Raw genomic sequence first — 21,573 nt, 5'->3', positions numbered from 1 at the left:
CGGCACATTCTGTCTGTGTCTATGAAATAAGTGAGGATGTATTTAAAAATAATAGGCTAAACCGGGTGGTGGTGGCATACACCTTTAATCCCAGCACTTGGGAGACAGAGGTAGGCGGATTTCTGTGAGTTTGAAGCCAGCCTGGGATGCAGAGTGAGTTCCAGGACAAGTCCCAAAGCTACACAGAGTAACCCTGTCTCAGAAAAAAAAAAAAAAAAAAAAGCAGGGCAGTGGTGGCGCACACCTTTAATCCCAGCACTCGCACTCGGGAGGCAGAGCCAGGTGGATCTCTGTGAGTTCGAGGCCAGCCTGGACTACCAAGTGAGTTCCAGGAAAGGTGCAAAGCTACACAGAGAAACCCTGTCTCAAAAAACCAAAAAAAAAAAAAAAAAAAAAAGGCCAACTTTTTTAGGCAGAGGAAATTTGAAGATAGCACAACATTTAGGTTGCGGTATCGTTCTAGAGTCTACTCTTAACTAGATTTACAATGAAATACAGCAGAAAAATATGGGAAATGTACATTTGAGCAAGAAAAGTGGCTGAGGAAAAGGTGGCAGCAACAAAGAAACTGGGGCCATTAAAGAGAAACTTTGGAAACTGTGGTGGTGATTGGTGGCCTAGAATGCACTTACACTACACTGTGACAATCTGAACGGTGCCTTGAGAGGAAGACTATGCAAGTCACCTGCCGAGCCCCCAGGGTGTGAAAACAGAAACCCATCTGAGAGCATCTAGGTAGGTGGGAACCTCCAGGGTACGTAGCTGGCCTTCCTGGGGAAGTGATCCCCCAGGTGCAGTCAGAATGGCTCACAGAAACTGTATCACCTGTGGTCCGAGTGATGATCCAGGGTCCATCTTGAGCAGGCAGTTGAACTTGGGGTCATTATGACATTAATGTTGGCAGGAGTTATGGGAACACTGATATTGGTGGAATTATTAAGGCCACTCCACGTAGTTAAAAGGGAGGTTTATTTTGTGGGGTAACTTACAAATGAAGGGATAGGTAGGTTGTGGGGTCTGGCAAAGGTATGGTGCAGTCCAGCGGTGTTCTCTGGAGAACTCTGCCCTGTCTACTTCCAGCATCCAGAGTCCGGGCACCAAGTGCTTCCTCTCATTTGGATCTTGGGTCTTCAGTGTCCTCCCTCAGCCCCGCCTAGTGGGCGTGACCATTACCGAAGACTCAATGGGGGTTGGAACTTCCAGGCCAAGGCTGGAATGGCTACCCACTACATACTGAGGCTTATGCTAAGTTACTAGAAAGTTGTTGTTGCTAGCCAGGGTGTAGCAGGGAGTTTCCCTGACTGCACATTCTGAATGAAGCATGATGCTGAAGCTGCAATCTGTTAGTAACTTACAATAGAGCCCCCAGGAAACTGGAAACGTCAGAAAAATGGATGTCTTCCAGGGACAGCTGACGGGACTGAGTGCAGCTGGTCTAAGAAGGAGGTCATGTACACTGCAGGTGGCAGAGCTGGGCTAGTAAGAGTATACCAGCCTGCTGGAGCCTAAAGGATGCCACCAGGAGCTCCAGTCCAGGTCGCAGACAGGTGTACTTTGTTGTTCTTCCTGGTGGCTTTTGATCCTCTTCGTTCCAATCTTTCCTTACTTTGTCCACACCCCTCTCTTCTGGAATGGGATTCTATATGGCACCGCATATTTGAAACTTGTAACATTTGGTGGTTTGCAATTTCTTTTATGGAAGCTCATCATTAAGTAGGTTGCTTTAAGCCTAGAAGAGCCTGAGGTTTGGATTTTTGAAGGATTTTGCATTGAGATGGCCATAATTTTATGGGGTCAAAATAGTTTGAATGGGGAATGTCCTCAACAGGCTCATGTGTTGGAATACTTGGTCCCCAGATAATGGTGCTGTTTTGGAAGGCCATGGAACCTTTAAGGAACAAGTTTGACTGACAGAAATGAATTCTTAGGAGCAGATTTTGTATTATAGCCTGGCCTTGCTTCTGCAAAGATCTGCCTTCTGATCAGCAGAGATGTGAAGGAACGTATGTCATATGCTCCCACCTCCTCTGAAAACTCTCACCACCTTGGACCAAGCTGGACCCAGTTGTCATGCCTTCCTTGCTGAACTATCATCCCTAAACCATAAGTCAAAAAATAGATCACTCCCCTAAAGGGGGTGGGTGCATAAAGGGGAAAGAAGAGTTGCATATTCAGCAAAAATTTCTTCAAAAGAAGGATATTTTCAAATAAAATTATGAGTCCCACAAAAATATCAAGCTAGCAGCCATAACATACATGCAGAGGACCTGGTGCAGACCCATGCAGGCCCCCTGCCTGCCACTTCAGTCTCTGGGAATCCATGTGAGGTGAGGTCTGCTTAGTTGATTTGGTGGGCCATGTTCTCATGTCCTCAACCCCTCCGGCTCTAAAGGGAGGGACCGACCTGCAGGAAACCTCCAATTCAGAGTCTCTCTCCGTATAATGTCTGGTTGTGGGTGTCTGCACTTGCTCCCATGTGCTGCTGGAGGAAGGAAGCCCCTCTGATGATGACTGGACAAGGCACTGATCTGTACGTCATCAGAAATCATTTCATTGATTTTTTTTAAACCAGTTGTGATCATTTCACTCTATCCAGTCTCCAGTTCCTGGCCATCCAGGCGGTGTAGGGCATGGGCTGCCTCTGACTCTTTGACCTGCTCTTGAGACTCTTTGCCTCCTCTTGGGTTCCCTTAACCAGTCACGATCGGGCTTTTGCCTTGACTTACTGTATCGTGTTTTGTCCTGTTTGGCTGTTATCTCTTGGAGGCCTGCTCTTTTCTGAGGAGGAAGTAGAGGAGAGAGGAGGTGGGGGAAGCTGAAAGGATGGAGGGAGGGGAAACTATGGTCAGGATGCACTGTATGAGAGAAAAATCTATTTTCAATAAAATAACAACAAATAATCAAATAAAACTATGCTAATTAATTGATCCCAAATATAATAGATGCTCTCATTTTGAGAAGGAAAATACTGTAAGAAGGATTTGGAGCTTCACAAAAGAATAAGAGTATTTAAAATTATATTATCAGTAAACATAAAAGATTATTTTTTCTTACCTTGTTTAAAGTGAAGATGCTTGTTAAAAATAAAAGACTTTGGATTTTATAACATATAACTCTAAGATTGTGGGTAGAGAATATGTCACACGAAGTGGTGTAATATTAACTATAGTTAAGAAACTTTATATAACTGACATATCAATTTAATTTGCACAGGATCAGCATTTGTAAAGAGTCACATAATACTTTTACATTTCCTTGAATGTAAATTTTACCTGAAAGTGAAAAAAGGCTAGAAATGTAGCCCTCTAGTCAATGATACATAAATCTGAGTGTTCAGCAACAAAGAATATATATATTTGAAGCTAATCCTGATATGTTTAAAATCATTAAGATCAGCTGATGGATGGAGGGATGGATAAATATATATACAAAGTGAAGTTGGAATTGTAGAATAAGTGGGGTGTGCACATGCTGTAAGATGTTTTAATTTTCTGGTTCAATATTTCCATAAGAAAATTATACTGAGAAAAAGGAGGCAGAGTGTGAAAAATCAAAAAAAAAAAAAAAAGAAAAAGAAAACAATAGGGAAATGAAGGCTTAAAGGAAAGTCAAATGAGAAAAGGGAGATGTAGAGGAAGGGAGATATCAGGGGGGAAGGTAGACAGAGGGAGAGATTAATGCATCATTCACCTAAAAATAACTAACTAGAGAAAAAACCTACAGTTTCCTTGTATTATACATGCATGTGCCATCTTTGGATACAGACCTCATGTCTAGGCATCTCTACTGTAACCTAGCACAGCACATAGCACATGGACAGCCCGTGATACACATCTGAAGAGTAAAGAGTGTATAGTGTGATTCACAACATAGTATCCTTTTATTAATTAACTCTGAAGATAGACGGAGATTAGGAAAATAGTCAAGACCAAGTAGTTCAGAAACAAGGAAGTAAAGACTTCCCCAAGTTCTAATGAAGTGTGACTTTTAAATTCTGACACTTTTTTATATTCTAAATGTTGAAAGGATGTATTGAAACTTTATTAATCCAGAAGTTTTAAAAATGAATCAAATGATATGTGTTATACAAATAAGGCCAGTTTTGCATAGTATATTAATATAGTAACAAATCAATACTCTTTTCAAAGTTCAAAGAAATGGAAAGCTGGTATTGGTTTCCAGGGTCAGATCCAACTTTGACAAAGCCAACAATATACTTAGAGTCAAATAAATTTCCAAACTCAGTTCCAGAGAAAAGGAAACCCTTTAGTTAAAATCTTTACAATAAAATAATTACGATTATAAATCTCTTTAGTTAAATATGCATACATTACATGGTATTTTTTAAAGGATGGACATGGATAGTCTTCAGACAAATCTAATGCACAAACACTCCATCTCATAGAGTATGTGTCGGTTTAACATTCTCTAACAGCTCTGTTATACAATGGCTGTTTTGTGCAAACATGATGAGCAAAATTAAGAAAAGTTCATCAAAATTAGTTAGTTCTGAAATCTCTAACCTAGAAAACAGGGGACAAAAAGAGGCTGTGCACTCAAGCTTGACTGCACAGCGGCTGGAGAGGCCAGCACTGACGCAACCCCACTGCTGCTAAGTCCGTTCCTGGGTCGCTTTAGTCTGCAGTAAAAAGGCGAAGTCCCAATAATTGTGCTTTTATGCAGCCACATGGCCGATAAGGTAGATGTTGTCGTAAAGGTGTCCTACAAAATCTTCACTAATGTTCTGAGCTGCGCGGCGGGTATTTCGAATAAATTCTCTTTTTGACATTTTGTTCTTCACGTGAGGACTAGTGAGGTCAATGGAAAGTAGAATCAAAGAGTAGCACAGTACATAGACAGCATCTGGAAGGTAAAGGAAACACACTAATTAATTATTAGCTCGCTTGAAATAGCCAGTGAGGTTAAGGAGACAAAAGTTCATATCACAAAAGATCACAAAGGGCAGGTGGCCAAACCACCCTGTGAGTCTAGGCTTTTCTTCCAGGTCAGTCTTCAAAGCTCTGTACTGGGAAATTACCTAGGACCAGGCAAACTGAGGTAAACTCATCCAGTCTGATTACCAACATAAGCACTCTCTCCAGTTCAAAGGAACTTCCGCATGCTTTAGGAATTTATAGTGAAAACGCATCCCAGACCTAACATTTCAGAATTTGCTTTATTTTCATTTTCAAATGGGACATTTATATTCAACTACAATTGAATTAAATTCTACCACCAGCTTATCATCTTCCTCATTAAAAAAAAATCAAGGTATTTATTTACAAAGAATGCTTTTTAAAAACCTAATTTAATGTCAAAATATTTTTAATGACATGATAAAATAGAAATGTAAAGAATTACTAGTCTCATTTAAGAGATGTACTTTAAAGGTGGGTGGAATCTGCACATGAACTTCAAAAATAAATCTTTAGGGAAAACACTGCCATACCTGAACACATGCAACAAAGTAATTTTCTTTTTTCATATAATCAGAGGGCAATACTTGCCGGGTAGCAGTGGCGCACACCTTTAATCCCAGCACTCAGGAGGCAGAGCCAGGTGGATCTCTGTGAGTTTGAGGCCAGCCTGGTCTACAGAGTGAGTTCCAGAACAGGCTCCAAAGCTACACAGAGAAACCCTGTCTCAATTCTCCCCCCCCCAAAAAAAAATTTACTTGATGCTTAATATCACAACAGTAGCAACTGTCATATATGCAGTACTGCACTACTTATGTGTTAGAATCCTGAGTCTTAAGAAAGTTATGTTAACCATTGTATCTTATGAAATATGTTCAGCAAATTTCATATGACAGGTATGTTTTGTATTGTAAACATTGTTTGATAAGTACAATTTTAAACACAAACATACAAGTAAATCTATAAAATAAGAGGGCACATGAGACTTGAGAGCTAACACATCTCTATAGATACACACAGTGAAAACTAGTATTAAAATAAATTTTAGTGGAGAATATTGTTATCTATTGTACAGCTTATTAAAAGCTTCAAAAAATCTTTACATCAGCTGGTAAAAATAACAACTAAGAATAACTTTGGAGGATTTATGTAGTTAGTCTAACTTTCTCCATAAAGCTGTGCATTTGTTATATGCAGAGGGGTATGTGTCCTCCTAAGTGTTCCATCCATACCATCACTGTTGCAACAATTAAGCAGATATTTACAATGTTTCCCCATAGTGAAAAATGCCTCATATTTTGATTATTTCTCCTGCAGGTGGTAGGAGTTAGAAAAATAATGTAAAACTCATGCATGCATGTGTACACACACACACACACACACACACACACACACACACACACACACAGAGTTATCCTTACCAGGACTAAGGCCAAGTTCTCGCATTAGGTCAGGATTACAAGCACAGAACCTATGTGAGAACTTTGTTATAAGAGTTTCAAGGTACTCCCCACGTTCTTCAGGAGCATGAATATGACGGAAAAATTCTCTCAATGCATTTGGCAAGAACTGATTCCTAAAATTATGTAAGGTTACAAGGTCATCCAAGACATCTCTCCTATGGAAAGAGAAACAAAAGGGTGCAGCTGTAGTTAAAATTTCTAAAAAATGAAAAATCATAATTTGGTATTTTTGTATAAAAGTACTTCATTATTGATTACTATATCAGTTGGTCCTATAAAATATATATTATCCTTACCCTTTAAAACCATTAAATAGAATTATTTACAAAGTTAAACTATTTGGAATTTCTTCACAAATAGGCTAAAACAAGATGAAGTGAAATACAGAATTCTACTTTTAAAATAAAATTTGAAGTATTGAAAGTGCCGCTCAGCTGGTGTGGTGGCACTCGCAAAGCTGAGGCAGGAGGATCAGAAGTTCAAGGCCAGTCTGGGCTACACAGACAACCAACCTCCCTGCAGAGATGCAGAACAGCTGCTTCTTTCTAAGTGCTTGCTGATTGAAGTCCAAACACTGGAACTCATGCCCTTTAAATGAGAAGGGATCTTCCTGTATTGTGCCAAGACACAGTTTCAGAGGTAAAAGTTATGTATGTAGACTTCAAAAAACACTCAGACTACACACTGTTTTATAATCTGCTCTTCCATCCTGATATAGTTTATTGTTAGCAGTTCTGTCTTTAGAAATAGATTCACTTCATTCTTTTTAGTGACTGCTCACCACCCCAACATATGGGTATAATAATTCTATGGACACATATTTAAGTGTTTATAATTATGTAAATATTATATAATATATAAACATGTATATGCTATCTATTTCAACCTATAGCATTAAATATACAGTGACTCTTTGTAACAACATTCTTAAACTGTTACTGAACTCAAACTTGATTACATGACAATAGCCTTCATTTTGACCAATTGCTTATGGCAGGGTTAGGCAAATACAGATAGTAGGCAAACTCTGGCCCACTGCTTGTATTTGTAAATAGATTTAATGGAATAGGGCCATTATGCTTTATTTATAATTGGCCTATGTCTACTTATACAACACAAATGGCAGAGTTATATAAGCAAATGCAACAGAGAGCATAAGGTCAGCAAAGCTAAATATTTACAGAAAGGTCTATAGAAGAAGCACCAGTCTCTAGGTCCCCAGCATTTAAAGACAAAGTAGTTAAGGACAACACCTTTCATAGGAGACTTCTTTCAATGACTAGTAAGAATGTTGATGTAGATGCTCTCTCAATGTTTTTATGCCTATAATTAACTAGACTATAAGGGCACAAGTGAATAACTACCAGATGAGAATGCCATATGATCTATTACCTCTACCTGCATGACTGAAATACTTCATGTCACCTTTTATATGTATGGATGCCTGTCTGTGCACCACGTGCATACGGCGCCCACTAAGGCCAGAAGAGGACAAATGATCTAGAACTGGAGTTAGATTGTTGTGAGCCACCATGTGGGTACTGGGAACCTTACCTGGATCCTCTGCAGGAGCAACAAGTGCTCTTAACAGTGAGGCAACTCTCCAGCTTCACCATTTGAGGATTTTTAAACATGTGCATAATCATCTGTGCAATATTATGTAACTATTGCATACCCTTTGAGTCCCCAGGTTTTGAAGTTTACGATTTGTCTTTACAATAGATTTTTAAATGGACAATTTTAGAATTTAGAACTTCTAGTTACCTAAACATTCAGCTCAAGGCTAACTACTAAGAAAAGTCAGGGCTGCAACTTTTAAAGTCAAAGTTAACAAAAACATCAACTCATTTCTGATAAAAATTTAATTTTTGCTTTACCTTTCATCAAGGTAGATTCTCAGTTTTTTCCAATTTAGTGTTCTTGTACAGAAGATAAATTTTGCTATTTCCTTTGGCGAATCATCTAGGATACCCTTGGACATAAAGTAGCTCACTCCCTAAGGCAGAAAGAAAATCTACATAAGCAAATTCAGCCTTGATTCATAAATTTTAGTAATTAGGCAATTGCAGAACCATAGCTATAGTTCTTTCCAGCATTACTACAACGTTTAGAGCTTTAACATGCAAAATACAAACTGGAGTCTGAGCTAAAACTAGTATGTGTAGTTGATAATTTGCATGCAATGAAAAGTAGGAAATTCAAAGTTAAGATTCATGAAGAGATCCTACTTTCTGGCTCATGACAGGTAAAAATAAGTATACAGAAATATGGACTAATTTAGGAGGGGATGTGGACAAGCCATGATATAGACTATAAAATACTATAAAATGAGCTTTGCAGCAGATACTTCCCTCTCCTAAGAAAAAGCATGATTTTTTTAAAAGCTCATATATATATATACTGTGGTACACATTTTGAGGAAATAGCTTTTGAGAAAAAAAAAATAACAATTAGATTCTCCAAATGAAGCACCAGCCATTCCATTCTGGAAATAAAGATAGTTACATTACTGAGTTAAAGGAAGAAAGCCAGACTCCAGGTCGACTCATGGATTTGCTGCTTTTGCTTTTAGCATCACTACATTTTATAAGCGTGCAGCTCAAGTACCACCGAGAGAAAGCATATAAGACAACAAAGTTCAGTTGTGCTTGACAGGGTTTATCTTTGAATTTCCTTTTCTCTGCATGCAGAGTTGTCCAGAGAAGCCTCACATTTGTATCTACCTTTCACTTAAAAAATCAACAACAACAAAAACATAACAACAAAAAAACCCCAATGCTGAAAGCAATGTCCTCTCACATATATGAAGGTCTCATTCAAATAAATGTCAGCTTCATTTGAATGTGCAGTTATTGAAATAAAAGGCAGGTGTGCTTATTTCAACTTGTAGTTCTCCAGACACATGCATTCCCATGAATCTATGTGTCTGGATACTAGTATAGTGTATGCAGCTAATTGGCAGAGAAAATGACATATAATGTACATGCAACATACTGTTTTCACACATAAATTCCTTCAGCATTTCTTTACTCAGAAATATTGCACACATTAGAATTTTAAAAGCTGGAAGAGTTTTTATGAAAGACTCTCAAAGATAAAAAACTTCCTCATTAAAATTTTGTAATAAAATTTTTAAAAAGCAATTTGGTACCATGAGGTAATGCTTTTGAAAAGTTATAATTATCTACAAATTGCAATTTGAAGATAAGGCTTTTTATATAAAGCTGATTTTATGAGCCATCAGAATCTTAACAGCAACCTTCTCAACTTCATGTGAAGTGTGTACTATAAAAGCAATGCTAAGGCAGCGACTATACAATAAATGCACACAAGGAAGGACAGCCTATGACAGCATGAAGCTTTCCTGTCCGTTTCAGCCATATTGCACTGACTCCATGGAAACAGAGGCTACATGATGCACTAGGATCAAGATAGAAAGCCATTCTTTGGCGTGAGGCTCTCTTGGCAGTGCTTGAGGGGGTGGGGACTAGACCAATTTTAATGCTTGTTCCATCCTTTCCTCCACAGTCTGAATGATTGAGAGTTGACTGTATGTTTACTTGATTCACCTTAGCAAAAGGTGAGTAGTCATGTTTGTTTGCCAGATGGCTCTATGTGAAACGATAAAACTATCTTAGAATTACTCCAGTGTTAGCATTTATTATGCATTAAATCACTATTTAAAAGAAATAAAATTAATTCTAGTCTTTTTAAAATTACACAAAAATACATTTATACTTCTCTAGATACAGAATGGTGCCATTTCAACATCATTTGATGCTACTTAGTTACACAGTAACCTTGATATTTGGCTTATTAAGAATCATAAAATATATTTAGTAATAATAATACACTGTCAGTCATTTCCTTATTATGGAACATATGTTTTGAAAACTTACATATCTAACTTAACCTAAGTTCTCTAAAATAACTGAATGTAAAAAAGCAGGCATAGATTGCAGTTTTAAACAATCCTGAAAACTGGGAAAATGACCTGAAATAAGCCAACTTCATTGTTCTTATGAGGAAAGGAGGCAGGTGCCGTTTGAGGCGGAGCTTTCTCTGGAACAGGCAGGTCAGCCCAGGTAAGCATAGGCGGTATAGGCAGCAAGCATGAGGATGAGTTCAAATCAGCAGCAGGTAAGAAAGAACAACAGGCTTGCTACTACAGCTCAGCTGCTCAGTCTGCCATCGGCTTGAGTCTTCCTTTTTCCTTTTTCAAAATGTACTAAGTTTCAAATTTACTCCTTTAATTCTACATTTATTTATTTAATCCCATTGTTTATTTACATTTTAATTCCTAATGCAAATTCTATTCTGTTCAACTTTTAGAATTACTTAGGTTGTTGTGATCAGGATGTAGTTGCTAGTTTTCATTTGTAGAGAATTCTAAAATGTATTTGTTAGGCAAATGTAATAGACCACAATGGTGCTCAATCTTGTAGTGAGCTGCCCCAAGGCATGAAGATAAGCTCAGAAGTGGAAATTATTAGCCAAAGCAGATGTTCCTTAAAAGTATTCCTGAAGAAAAGTTACCATGGGGGTAAATAAAATTTGTATAGGAAAACAGACATTATGCCATTATGCCTAATATTTCTTCAGAAAAAGACAAACTGATAATATTCATACTAAAAACCTATTTCTTTTCCCTTTTCTTTTTTTTTTTTTGAGACAGGGTTTCTCTGTGTATCCCTGGCTGTCCTGGAACTCCCTTTGTAGACCAGGCTGGCCTTGATCTCAGAGATCCACCTGACTCTGCCTCCTAGGTGCTGAGATTAAAGGTGCACACCACCACCACCACTTGGCTTAAAAACCTATTAATATTTGGTTCATAAAAAAATTCTTTGAGAATTTTGAAGGATTCACTCCTAAAGGAGGCCTTAGGAGCCGCTAATGGGCACAGGTACTTTGATTCACTAAAACAGCCACCTAATCAGCCCCAAAGAATTAGAGACCTTTAAGAAAATACCCATTTAAACTTCATGGTTAGATACAATGAATACCCAGAGACTAGTTTATAAAACAGATCCATGTGCATATTTCATATCTCTCCGTATGCACCGATCTTAAAAGCTTTACATAAGTATGGTATGTAAAGTAATAGGCGCTGAGCAGTATAGTACAAGTATTTTACCCAAGGAGGAGACAGGTAGATAAATAACTACAATACATCCATAAGACAAATGAATGACACAGGATGGTTGACCAAAGATTAAATGAGCATGGGGAATAAACAGTTCAATGCCAGAAATAATTTCTAGGAGCTAGGACACTTGGATGAGATTTGAGGAAGTGAAAAGGTCTCAATAGCTTTGAACGAGGAAAACACTGAAGAAGACCATCTCAGTTTATATTGTATTATGAGAGCAAAAGCAACATCATATACAAAGTTGGGCTGTTTTCAGGAAAGATGGAAGACTTCGGTATTTGAGAGTAAGCTACGAACTAGATTATAACATTATAACATTAATTTTGTGGCAAGATTTGTATGTTCTATCTACATATAAGTGAAAACCTCTGAGGGCTACATAAGAACGTGAAGCAATGGTCTACAATGTGAATTTTACAATGTAATAATCTTTTCTTATTGTGGTTCTGATTTATAACCTGTTATTTAGTCAACCTTGGTTAAAAAAAATATCAAATGAAATTCCAGAGATATTTCCTAAAACTTCCTAAGTTTTAAATTAATTATCATATTGAATAGTGTGAGGTCACAAGCTTCCCAGCCCACCTGCTCTGCTATGAGTCCCTGTTGTATATGATACAAGCGCCATGCTGGCTATGAGATCCATTGTTCTGGTGTTACAGTACTGGTGTTCAACTGACCCGGATTTTACTTAAAAATGCCCTCTTTGCTAGCAAAGGGAACCCAGAGGGTGATTCCTTTACAAGAAAAGGTAGAAGTCCCATAAGTCATATTGGAGAACACACTCACATGCTTTTTATACAATATATTATGTTGTTATAAGTTTTCTATTAATATTGCCTTTTACTGTTCCTCATTGATGAGTTAAGGTTTATCACAGTTACATATGAATAGAAAACACAAGCCATCCATAGATAGTTTCACAACTTATCTATACACAGGAAGTTTCAGGGAATCTTGGAATGTATAACCTGTGGAGATGACTATATAATACAAAAACTAATGGAATATAAATTAAATAGCTGGCTACCACAGATATCCAAGATTGAGCATGTAGAAAAACCGTAGAAGTAGGAAGGAACAGATTCTAAAACCGTATTTTAAAATGCTACATGTCACATGAATGAAGTTAAGAGATGAACGTACTTGATAAATGCGCTGGACATCGGTCCACAAGGCAAAGAAAAGTGAAAGATAACCAGTTTTTCTGGCTTGACAGGGGAAAATGACTACAAAACAGTAAGAGCAGAACAAGAGATGGATTGGAGATGCAGCTCAGTTGGTCTCAAGAGCACTTGTCTAGCATACGTGAGGTTTTATCTCTAGTACCACATAAAAACAAACAGATAAGAAAAAAATTAGGAGTGCAGTACGTGTTTGTAATCTCAGAATTCAGGAGGTAGAGACAGGAGGATTAGGAGTTCAAGGAGTTTGAGACTAATACGGGGTATGAGAGACCCTGCCTCCAAACACACAAATGAGGGTGGTAAGGAAGGCCTGGAGAGAGCTCAGTGCTATAGTACTTGTTCACTGTACGCAGGACCCTGGGCTTGACTCCAAGATGAGAAAGTGAACCATGGAGAGAATGAGGGTCGGCGAGGGACACACAGGGGGGGTGTTGAAGTAATGATGAATTAAGCAGAAAGATTTCACAGGCAATTAACTACTACTAACAAGATGGAGTGGGAAAATGAGGCAATCAATTTTTTTGTTTGTTTGTTTTTCGTTTAGCTTTGTGCCTTGGTAGCCCACGCTGGCCTCAAACTCACAGAGATCTGCCTGCCTCTGCCTCCTGAGTGCTGGGATTAAAGGCATGCGCCATCACCGCCTGGCATGATACATGTTTTTAAGAGCAACCAAACTGGGCCATCTAAGAGTATGCTTTAGCATATTTCCCATGCCTTTCAGAGGTGTTACAGACACAGGGAATGATTCTAAAAAGCTGACCTTTTGTCCAAACAAACTTACACCTATCCGTTACCAAAAATCTTTCCTCACACAAAAACAGAGTGACTAGGGACAAGAACCCTTTGAAGAAACACTTTTTTCCCTTAAGAGTAGTAAGCTTTCCTATTACTGATATTCCCACAATGAAGTTATTCACTGGAAGGTTCTATACTGCATAGAACTAAGAAGAAAGGGTGCCCCAAGAACTGTACATGTCATCTCTTCCTCCCAAGAGCACAGGCCACATATTGTCTACACTGTGGAGAAGTGACAGTTGTGGTCAGTGGCAATGCCCTAATGATTAACTCCCTCTAATATGGTAACCGAAGCAAATCTCATCATCCTAGCATCACATTTCATCCAGACAGTGTGAAAAATCAGATTATTCTGGCTTGAGTGTGGGATTCAGGAAGAAACTACTTTATTTATGGATACTGCTTAAAATGGCAGGATCTTGGCTTCCAAGGACTTTGTGGTATATAAAAGTGCAGGATGCTGAGAAATGGCTGATACTGACTATCTGAAATTCTTTGTGGCTAGAATTTGTCAATAGAAAGTCTCATATAAAAGACAAATGAAAACTCAAATAGAAATGTAGGAAAATGGAGGGTAGATACGGAACAGATTTTTCTGCCTGTTTTTCAAAAGAGATAAAACAAAGGCATTAGACAAGTAGCATGAACTTCATTATTTAAGTTTTAAAAGTCCTATTAACTAATTTAAATAGTTTGAAAAAGGAAATGAGCCACATCTGTGAGTTACTAAAAGAGCCACACCTGTGACTAAGGTGATTAAAATAACTGACTGAATAAATTAACTGTATGGTCATCACTGTAGTCGTTTCTGAGACAGCTGCTCTTAGCTGAGGAAAACTCATTCTATCTTACCCCGACTCTAGGCTGGGGAAAGAAAGCATGAAGAGGAAGTGGTATTAGCTAAGGTGTGATTAGGAATAATCCAAACTAAGGAGAAAGTGATGCTTACACACTACTATTAGTTCATTGAGAATTCTCACTTTATAAAAGTCATATACAAATATTACATTTGCAATGTATATACCTACATCTAACTCTGAAAACAAAATTATAGTTTTATCATGATCCCTACATTTGAACGTTCCCTAGACACATGGACATCTGAAGTATAATAGGAGCCCTGAAGCATTTTTTGAAATAATCAACATTTTTTTAAAGCCTTAAGAGTAGAGAAGTAGAGGAACACATTCATCAAAACATGTTACTGTGTACACATGTCAGTAAATACACTACTAAATGCAAAAAAAAAAAAAATCTCACCAAAGTTTGAGGATCTTGACCTGACTAATGCACACTTTCTGAAGTTTCACTTCACAGGCTGCAAAGAGTTATTGACTAGTATCTAAAGTTCCAGGGGAACTTCAAGGCCTAGGGCAGCATCTGGTTCTTCAAGCTGTAAGTTACTGAAGCTGCACCGGAGGAACATATATCTAGACATAGCTGATGAGCAGCTGGAAGCACTGACCATTTAACTTGCTTTATTTCATGTAATCCCAGTGCCACTAGTGTTCTAACTACCTAGTTTATGGAGGAGAAAACAACGCAGAGGTTATTTACTCCAAATCAAAGCGACATGACTTTGGAAGATGCCTAGTTAGACCCATCCCCAGGATGCAGGGAAATGCCTCATATTTACTTCTTAGAGGATAGAGTACTGCTCCAATTCAGCAGCAGCAGATCACTGTACACAAATGACCATGGTTCATTAAGATCCTGATTCTAAAGAAGGCATCCCTAAAAGGTTTATGATGAAAGAACACATTAATCTAATGGGTAATAATAATAACAATCATCATCATCATCATGTGGTCCGTTTGTTAAAATAAAGTTAATGTTATACTTATGCTAGTCCCATACTTTGGAAGCTATGATTAAGCTTCTGAAAGCTTATAGGTGAAGAAATCCAAAAACTGAGAGAAAAATGTCATTTATATTTCTGATACAGCAGCCATGTTGGTAACATATTAAATCTGGAAAGTGATATCAAGTATCTGAAGCCATGGCTATATCAAGTGAGAAAGTATGCTAGAAGAAATTATGGAAAAGATGTTTTTATTTGAAATGTACTTAGAATATCTACTATAATACTATAAGATTTCTAAGTATATTTATCTAAATTGATAAAAAACATAATTCAAATGAAGAAGTTGTCTTGCTCATATATACTGTCTACTAACACACTGTCTACTAATTTCACTTATGTGTCAAATCCTTCAGTATACTTCTGCTTATGTTGTAGTTAACAGGATTAAACTACATAAACACTTCTGGGTCAACAGAGAACGAAATAGAAAGGGTTACATGGTTGGTGTAGGCCTGTAATTCAGAGACTCAGCTAGGATGCAGAAGCAGGAAAAAGAGGGACTCCAACGTCGGGTAAACACCCCTAACAGCCCTTTAATGAGCAACCATTTGCAAAGGTTTGACTCTCTCTCTCTTTTAATTCTGGTGCCTGCTGGGTCAGAGGCCTTACACCCAAAGGGGGAATATTATCACCAGAAGCACAATTTGAACAGGTAGAACACTACCTTGTCATTTTTAAGATTTATTTATTTATTTACTTACTTACTTATTTACTTATTTATTTATTATGTACACAGTATTCTGCCTGCATGTGTCCCTGCAGGCCAGAAGAGGGCACCAGATCTCATTACAGATGGTTGTGAGCCACCATGTGGTTGCTGGGACTTGAACTCAGGACCTTTGGAAGAGCAGTCGGTGCTCTTAACCACTGAGCCATCTCTCCAGCCCTTTACCTTGTCATTTTTAATCCTCTTAACACTGAGTGACTAGAGGGCTATTGCTGCACAGTAAAGACAAAGAGGGTAGCCGTAGAACTGAGGTGGACTGTAGCTCCAACCTTGACAGTAAAAAAGGTAAATTAAAAAAAAATATATATATAGTTGATCTACTATAAAATCTTATGGCTTTGACTCCTCACTAGAGAAACCACATCTGCCAGCTAAATGATAGGGTACATTCATGGCCTTTAGACTTGAAAATAGATCATTCTAAGATGAATGTTTTGATTCTATCCTCCTTGGATTTCTTGGCATCCATGTGATGCAGTTCTAACGAATACATTCTGATCCTGATTTGCATGCACATGTAATGACAACACTACCTCCAGCCAGTTGTGAGGACTCTGAGCAGCACACTGAGAACAGAATACTGGGGAGAAAGAGCTGAGTCTGAGATAGCATCTGTAAGGCTAAAAGCTTTTGAAATCAAATGTATCCCTCCACCTGATTGCCATCAAGTTCCCTACTGTTGGTAGCTCAAGGAGTCATCATGTATTGTTACCTTCATTATTACCCAAACCTACAGGAGTTTGATAGGTAATCCTGAATGGAAATTATTTTAAAACATTGTTAATTATCAAGGCAATTGATTTATCTTCATATTTGCTTGTGAGAATTTAACTGGAGTAAATGGAACTAGTTGACAATTAGAGAAATCCCATACCCAAATACAGCTTTTTCTGGGCAAGTTAATACTTTTAATCTGCTAGTGGGTTACAACATATCAAGTCATGCAAGATGTGCTGGGGCAATGGTGGCACAGAACTTGGAGTGACCAGTCAATCCTTGGTTCAACTTGAGGCACATGCTCTACACTGTCTGGATAGGCCAGAGACATTTTTATACTATACATAAGAAGCTCAGTCAAATCTCTAACAGTAAAGTGCGCTCTCTCTTAAAAACTTTCCTATAATGGAAGAACTTACACATTTCCTGGTCAACAGCAAAAGAAGGATATATTGTTTTAACAATAAAGTACACACACATATATGTATATATTAATTTCCATTTAAAGCACACCAAACAAAGTATTTTTATAATACATTTTATTCAAGATCCATTTCGTAAAACACATAAAAGTGTATGCAATTAGGTATTTCTGTACAAATATAGGAGAAATATGCTTACAAAGCTGAAGCATACTTTTAAAAATCTGACTGCATGACATTACAAAGACTATTAAAACATACAGAGATGAAGACAGGCCTATATTACTATGTTGACTACCAGTTTTAGACTCTAAATTTAAAGATAACTGTGTCCAGAAAATGTTCTAAAGCAAAATGAATTCTAAGAATACCGGATGGGAGCTAGAATTACTTATCACGACACTCCTAGAAGAACAGAACTGACACACTGAACTTGTCCATGCAAGGGAAGTACAACTTAATGTAACAGATAGTACGCAGCACATTCCTTTACTAGAATGTGGTCATCACCACCAAGTACACAAGCTCATGCACAAGGTCAAGACATTACACACAGCTGAGATCACAACGCCATGCAGATCACAACAGCGTGCTAGGTAATCGTACCAAAATGGTGCAGGTGTTCTCCCCCACCCCATGAGCCACTGCCAGCAGGTGCTATGGAGTTTGGTTACCCATATCCGTGACATGAACGGTGTCCTTTGGAGAATCTTGTTCCCTGTGGCTGTAAGTATTCTTATTTTTATATTTTAATGATGCTTGCTATGAAAAATCTTAAGTACAAAACTAGAAATCATGGAAAAGTACACCTTTTTTTTTATAATACTCAACAATTATATGCACTTTATCTCAAGTAGCTATGATAAATACCACTGATAATTGAACATATCATTGACAATAATTTATTGTTCACTTAGATGAACCCAGAAAAGTATGTCTGATGACAGTGTTCCAGTGAGTGGGGGAAAAATAAATCTCCAAAACTACTCTGATTCTAGCATTCAGAAATCTGTGCAAGAACCATCCATGATCTGGCTAATTACACTCATATTGCCAAATTCTACATGAGAAGATCTTCCTGATAACTTTCTTTTATGTGACTTTGATTCTACAGATTTTACTTTGTAAGCAATAAACAAATTGATTTTTATTTATATAAAATAAATTAAATATAGTCATTAAAATGTTTTCCCTTGTTTTTCTGAACACATTAAATGGATTTCAGTATTTACATGCCTTTTTGGGAGTGGCCTATTTGTACTATAAGCATATTCTGGTAAGACAGAATTTTACTTTTCTGTAGGTAATACCTACTAAAGTACTGATCTTCACAAAAGCATAAAGTCAGAGTCTGGAACCACAGACACTTGGGAGTGGCTCAGCTCTGTGCCTTTTGGCAGCACTATGTCGCCCTTTCAGATAATGAATTAATTTATTCAAGAACACTTTAGGCTATTCTAAACCCAGCCTGTGAGTGAGAAAAAGAAATACAGCCAACTCTCAATTACAATGGAAGGCAGGATGGAAAAGTAAACTGACAATCTAAAACTAAAAATTTTGATAATTTCAATTCCCTTGCTTAGCAAATATTGAATTAAAAATTTGAAATCCTCATCACATTAAAAAAAAAGACTTGAATACTACCTTTTTTCTTCCTTCTCTCAAAACATTCTAGGAGTTAATAAAAAGAACTCTATGGAATAATGTACACAGCTACAAACAGAAACATACTTTTATGTCATTTTTTTTCCAATTTAGTCATTTAAAACTATCTAGTCCATATCCTGACATATGAGGTCACAATATTTTTTCTTTCTTCTTATAGGAAGCATGACTTTATAATTTGTTTTTAAAATTGTAAGGCATTTAGCAAGAAACAACTACTTACCATAGTTGGTACCAGCAATGATATCTCACTTTTTGACTTTGTACAACTTGGAACTTTCCAAGTTATACTTTGCTTACAATGGAGAGTTTGCAAGTCATATGAACTAAAGATGATCCTGTGACTCAACATCAGCATAGTGTATGACAGAAGCCAGGGAGACTTCCAAACCAAGTGCAATAAGATGGGGCTTACAAAAGCTGTCCCTCCTGATTCTTACACACTCTGGAGCGAAACACACAACTACGCTAGTTGCCCTTAATTCTTCCCCAGTATTCACCACTCAATTGCCCAGCAGAGCAAAACAAAACATCAGAAAGCTCACCAGATGAGTTGTTTAATCAGCAACCAGTAAAAGTGTAATTGTAATGGAAACATGAAAGGCTCTGACACTACTCCTGTCTCTTAAAAACTATAGTAAGATCTCTGTACAACACACATTTGCCATAGTACAAGACCTGAAGGTGACATGCCCATATTGTTATCTGTATACACAGAAGATGTTGTGAAAAGCAACTATATTCTATAATAAAAGACATTGGAAAATGACAATAAAGGGAGGAGTGATAAACTCTAATTTATAATAACTCCTTTTTGTTCATTAGAGTTTAAATAGTGGCTTTTTACATTATAATGGCTTTAAATATATAGTTTGAATGTTAGCTTTTAATAAATTATCCCATCTTCATTAAGACTATCATAGCTTTGGGAGCATGGTGGCACACTGTTTATAGTCCCAGCACTCAGGAAGCTGAAGCAGGAGGATCAGAAGTTCAAGGCAAGCCTGAGCTACATAGTAAATTCAAGACAAGCCTGGGCTATAGAAGACACTGTCTCAAAAAGCCCAAACCAACAGTAGCAACAACAAAAAGCATTAGAATTTCACCTACTTCTTTAAAACATTGGAAAGAAAAAAAAATTTAACAAAGAAACTATACATAGTAAGTGAAAATAAATTTATTTAAAAATGTACTGTAACTGGGTTATTTCATAGTTATATGAGCAGTATTTAGATTTAAGCTTAAAGTTAAAAATTGGAAAAATATTTTCCTACTTATAACAAAATTAAGATAATTTTAGGAACTACTTGGCTGCATGACTTAAACAATTCTCCCCCACCTCCTACCTTAAAAAAGATTTACTTATGTATGTATTTTATGTATATGAGTGCTCTACTAGCATGTATGTCTGCAGGGCAGAAGAGGGCATCAGATCCCACTACAGATGGCTGTGAGCCACCATGTGGTTGCTGGGACTTGAACTCAGGACCTCGAACTCAGGACCTCTGAAAGAGCAGCCAGTGCTCTTCTTAACTGCTGAGCCATCTCTCCAGCCTCTAACTTAAACAATTCTTAGTAACTTTATAACACGTGAAAATCATCTTAAAATAACTAGTAAATTAAAATGATTCTAGTAATATCTCCATAGAAAACAATGTACCCAGAAGCAGTAACTTCCAAGGTCATTTCATTTCTATTTGGATCTGGAGGCATAGGTCTAGTAGATGTGTAAGCATTTCTGAAACTCTTCGTTTTTCCAACATACATTAAAATAAGAATAGGAAAAGGTGAAGAAAAAATTTCTTTTCACATTTTGATCATTGTTACATATTATGAAAGAGGTAAACATCAATTTTGAAACAGAACCAAGAGGTTTTTAGATAACATGAAATTATGTTTTTTAATAAAAATTATTATTATATTTGTGCACATGTGTTTGTTCCACGATACAAGTGTGTAAGTCAGAAGGCAACCACATGGACCATTTTCTCCTTTCACCTTTCTAAGGGTTCTAGGGACTGAATTCAGGCTGCCAGACTTGCAGGGCAAGCTCCTTTACCTACTGAGCCATCTTGCCAGCTAAAGTCATCAACCTTCAACATCTTGATACAGTACACTAGAATAATGTTTTCTGTGATTATCACTAATAAAAGTACATCACTACTAAATAGAGTACATGGAAAGATAAAGGTACAGATATAATTTGATGAACATATTACATGTATGTTCTCATTAACAAAGTTTTATACTTCCTGGTAATATGTCTCTCAGACCAGTAGATTACTGTTCTCTACTTACCTCCTCTGGGTTGGCATTAAAGGTGAGGCTTCCTTCATCTAGCTGCATATATAATTTTCTAAAAGAAAATCCTAAAGGTGGGTTCTTATTGTATATAGAACAGTGACCCCAAGTGGATTTACACAACCTATAAAAATAGAAAGAAAAACAAAGTTATTATATTTCCTAAGATAAACACACATTCACATGATGAAATTCTCAAATTAGATGACACAGAATTAGATTCTGCAGCTGTCAGAACACTAGAAGAATGGAGTCATGCAAAGGGAATTCTGAGTGCTTGTAAGAAAACATAAGTCTTGTGACCTCAATTGCAGTGGTATTGTATTCCCCAAAATATTGTGCACCCTAATAAACTTATCTGGGGTCA

The 21,573-nt window shown here is 37.3% G+C and overlaps 1 protein-coding gene across 2 annotated transcripts in view; it reads right to left on the bottom strand.

The window, feature by feature from the left end:
- Positions 1-3,856: 3,856 nt before the first annotated feature.
- The window catches only part of Fbxo8 (F-box protein 8), a 39,189-nt gene continuing 21,472 nt past the window's right edge, over positions 3,857-21,573 (bottom strand). The window contains exons 3-6 of one of the 2 annotated variants that reach the window (XM_036209368.1): positions 21,204-21,330; positions 8,257-8,375; positions 6,338-6,534; positions 3,857-4,863 (exon numbers count right to left, since the gene is read on the bottom strand). In XM_036209368.1, coding sequence (XP_036065261.1) covers positions 4,676-4,863; positions 6,338-6,534; positions 8,257-8,375; positions 21,204-21,330 — 631 coding nt within the window. In that variant the 3' untranslated portion in view covers positions 3,857-4,675. Of the gene's footprint in view, positions 4,864-6,337; positions 6,535-8,256; positions 8,376-17,846; positions 17,915-21,203; positions 21,331-21,573 lie in introns of those variants that run through there. The other variant, XM_036209369.1, reaches the window with a different exon arrangement.

The sequence above is a fragment of the Onychomys torridus genome, chromosome 17 (assembly GCF_903995425.1).
Source record: "Onychomys torridus chromosome 17, mOncTor1.1, whole genome shotgun sequence".
In the NCBI taxonomy this organism is placed as follows: Eukaryota; Metazoa; Chordata; class Mammalia; order Rodentia; family Cricetidae; genus Onychomys; species Onychomys torridus.
This window is presented reverse-complemented; position numbering and strand designations above follow the sequence as displayed.